Source organism: Hipposideros armiger, unplaced genomic scaffold, assembly GCF_001890085.2.
Source record: "Hipposideros armiger isolate ML-2016 unplaced genomic scaffold, ASM189008v1 scaffold_1151, whole genome shotgun sequence".
Taxonomy (NCBI): Eukaryota; Metazoa; Chordata; class Mammalia; order Chiroptera; family Hipposideridae; genus Hipposideros; species Hipposideros armiger.
The window spans coordinates 212,216-214,914 of NW_017732501.1; the positions used below are offsets into that span (position 1 = coordinate 212,216).

Sequence of the window (2,699 nt, forward strand, 5' to 3'; positions counted from 1 at the left end):
TACAACATCAGCTTCAGGTGTACAGTGCAGTGATCAAGCCTCTACCCCATCCATGATGCGGTCTCCCTAGCAAGACATGTGACCACCTGACACCCCACAAAATATTTACAACATTATTAATTATATTCCTCGAACTGTCTTTCATGTCCCTGTCAGCCCCCATTCTTTCCACCCTCTCTGTCTCATTCCTCACCTCCTCCATGCCTTACCAACTCTCATTAAGCTACTTCTCCTTGTCAAACCTCCCCACCACCTTTCCTTTCCTTCCTGTTTGATCTCTCTGTTCTTCTGTCTTTCCTGCCCGATCACTTCCATTTCTCCATCCCTGCTTGTTTAACTTCTTCCTCCATCCTCCATGCTTGATCATACCCTCTCTCCCCCTCTTCTCTACTTAATCACCGAACTTCTGTGTACCCCTGCTTGGTCATTCCTCACTTCTCTCCTTTCTTCCCAACTGCCCTCCATTCCCCTATTCCTCTCATCATGCCTGCTTGATCACCCTCCATTGCTATCTTCCGCCACACCTCATTATTCTTCATTTTCCCCCTACAGGTACCGGATGATGAGGTGTGTGGTTGCCCGTTAGTGCACAATGTCTTTGAGCTCACTGATAATTTCTGTCACCTCCCCAAACGCTTGTGCAACTACCACTATTGCTGGGAGAAGCTAAGGCGTGCTGAAGTGGACCTACAGCGCATGCGTGCGGTAAGCTATGATACTTAGTGGGGCTGGGGTGCAGGATAGGATCCTGAACTCCCTCTCTCATGCTTACATCCCACAGCTCCAGAAACTGGAAGACCTGAATATGGAGGAGCTCAAGGTGCGCACAGCTATGATGAACCGGGCAGGTCTGGTGGCCCTGATGCTTCATCGGACAACCCAGCATGACCCGCTCACCTCTGACCTGCGCTCCAGAGTAGACAGCTGAGCCTTGTTCAGCTGAGGTCCTTACCCAATACTCTGTGTAAGGGAGTTCCTTATACACCTGTTTATTTAACTACTTCTTTCTCAGGGCATTTCAGAGTGTCTCTGTGCTTCTCTGTTCACCATTTGCTCTCCTGTCTCTGTCTACCCCTTCTTGGGAGAGGGGTCCTCAAAATTCTTCCATTTCCATCTATTCCTCCATCACTCTTTATCTTCCTTCCCTGAACCTGGGAGGTGCCAGGGGATCTGCCTTGCTCTCATCTCCCGTTGCCCAGAGTTTTGTTAATGAAGTTTGAAAGAACAAGGCCTTTTAACATCCCCTGATGGCCCACAACCCCATCTCTCTGGCCACAAACCCAATTCTGAACCTCCGATGGTGGTGAGTGACAATGCAACTGTATTTAGGAGCAAACTGCAGTGCCCATGCAGGGGTGGCTATGAAGTAATGCCCACTCAGTGCTAGGTGGGTCCTCTTCTGTCAGGGGAGATGGGACTTTATGAAGGGGATCAAGTGGTCCTGACCCATGTTCCTTGCAGTCCCCCACCCTAGGCCATTAGGTTGGTGCCTGATTAGTGCACAGCCAATTCACCAAGTTCTGTGTAATTGTTAATATTCCTCAGGCCAGAGGTGTTGGGAAAATGTTGAAATCGGGGATAGGTGAATATGGGATAGTCCTCCCTGATTATTCCACTTTGGGACACTGAGGACAATTCAAGGTGTCATGGCAATTGTGCCCTGCCTCCGCCCATCTTGTTCTATCCCTGACCATCTCATGAGGTCCCAGCCTTTTCTGTTAACCTTGGCCCCTGCCGGTCTAGTCCTGGTTTGTCTCCCCACAGCCCTTCACATCACATCCTGTCTTCTTCCCAACACCTTGCTCTGGAGATGCTTTCCAGCCTTCTCTGTCCACTGAGTCCACATCTGGTCATTCCCATTTCACACCTATAGGGTTTCCATAGGGGACTGGGACCTCTACCACATCTACCTTTGCCAACCCTAGCTAGGCCTTCTGTGCAGTGGAAGTGTGTGTGTCTGGTAATGCTGCCTGTAGGTACTGGTATGTGGCAAATGACAGACTTGGACTACTTTTCCTACTTTTTCTATACTTACGGGTCCTTTATGAAGTTTTCATTAATTTTCAGAATTACATTTTCCTCAGGGACTCACATATTTCACCTAAATGTTTAAGTATGTTGCTATAGACTTATATCTCATATTCCACTATAACTAGTTTATGTTACTACCTATCTGATGCAACATTTCCTTTTTTATTAAGAATATTGTATTTTTTCCTTTCTTTAAAATTTGATCAGATTTCTTAGGGGCTGATTCATATAATCAATTATTTGAAAGGACCAGTTTTTGTTTTGTTTATACTCCCTAAGTTTATTTAACTTATTTAAGCTTGCATTTTTTGTGAGTTGCCACTTAATGATTTTTTTGTTTTGTGATTCCTTTTCATGTGTTTACTTAAGCTTGTTCTTTTTCTAATTCCTTTTTTATATTTATAAAATTTATTAGGGGGTAACATTGGTTAATAACATTATATAAATTTCAGGTATACATGATAATATCTATAATATACAACATCAGTATACTCTATTGGGTGCTTATCATCCAAAGTCTAGTCTCCTTCCATCACTATATATTTGACCCCCTTGGCCCTCTTCATCCTCCCTCTACACCTTGCCCCTCTGGTAACCACCATTCTGTTGTCTCTACCTATGAGTTTTTTTTTAATTAGTTTCAGGTGTACAAAACAATGTACTAGTTA

The 2,699-nt window shown here is 44.8% G+C and overlaps 1 protein-coding gene across 1 annotated transcript in view; it reads left to right on the forward strand.

Moving 5' to 3' along the window:
* LOC109376556 (CXXC-type zinc finger protein 1-like) overlaps positions 1 to 928 on the forward strand; it is a 7,174-nt gene extending 6,246 nt beyond the window's left edge. Inside the window, 2 exon segments of the mRNA XM_019632531.1 lie at positions 553 to 705; positions 782 to 928. Of these exon segments, the coding sequence (XP_019488076.1) occupies positions 553 to 705; positions 782 to 928 (300 nt within the window).
* Positions 929 to 2,699: the final 1,771 nt, after the last annotated feature.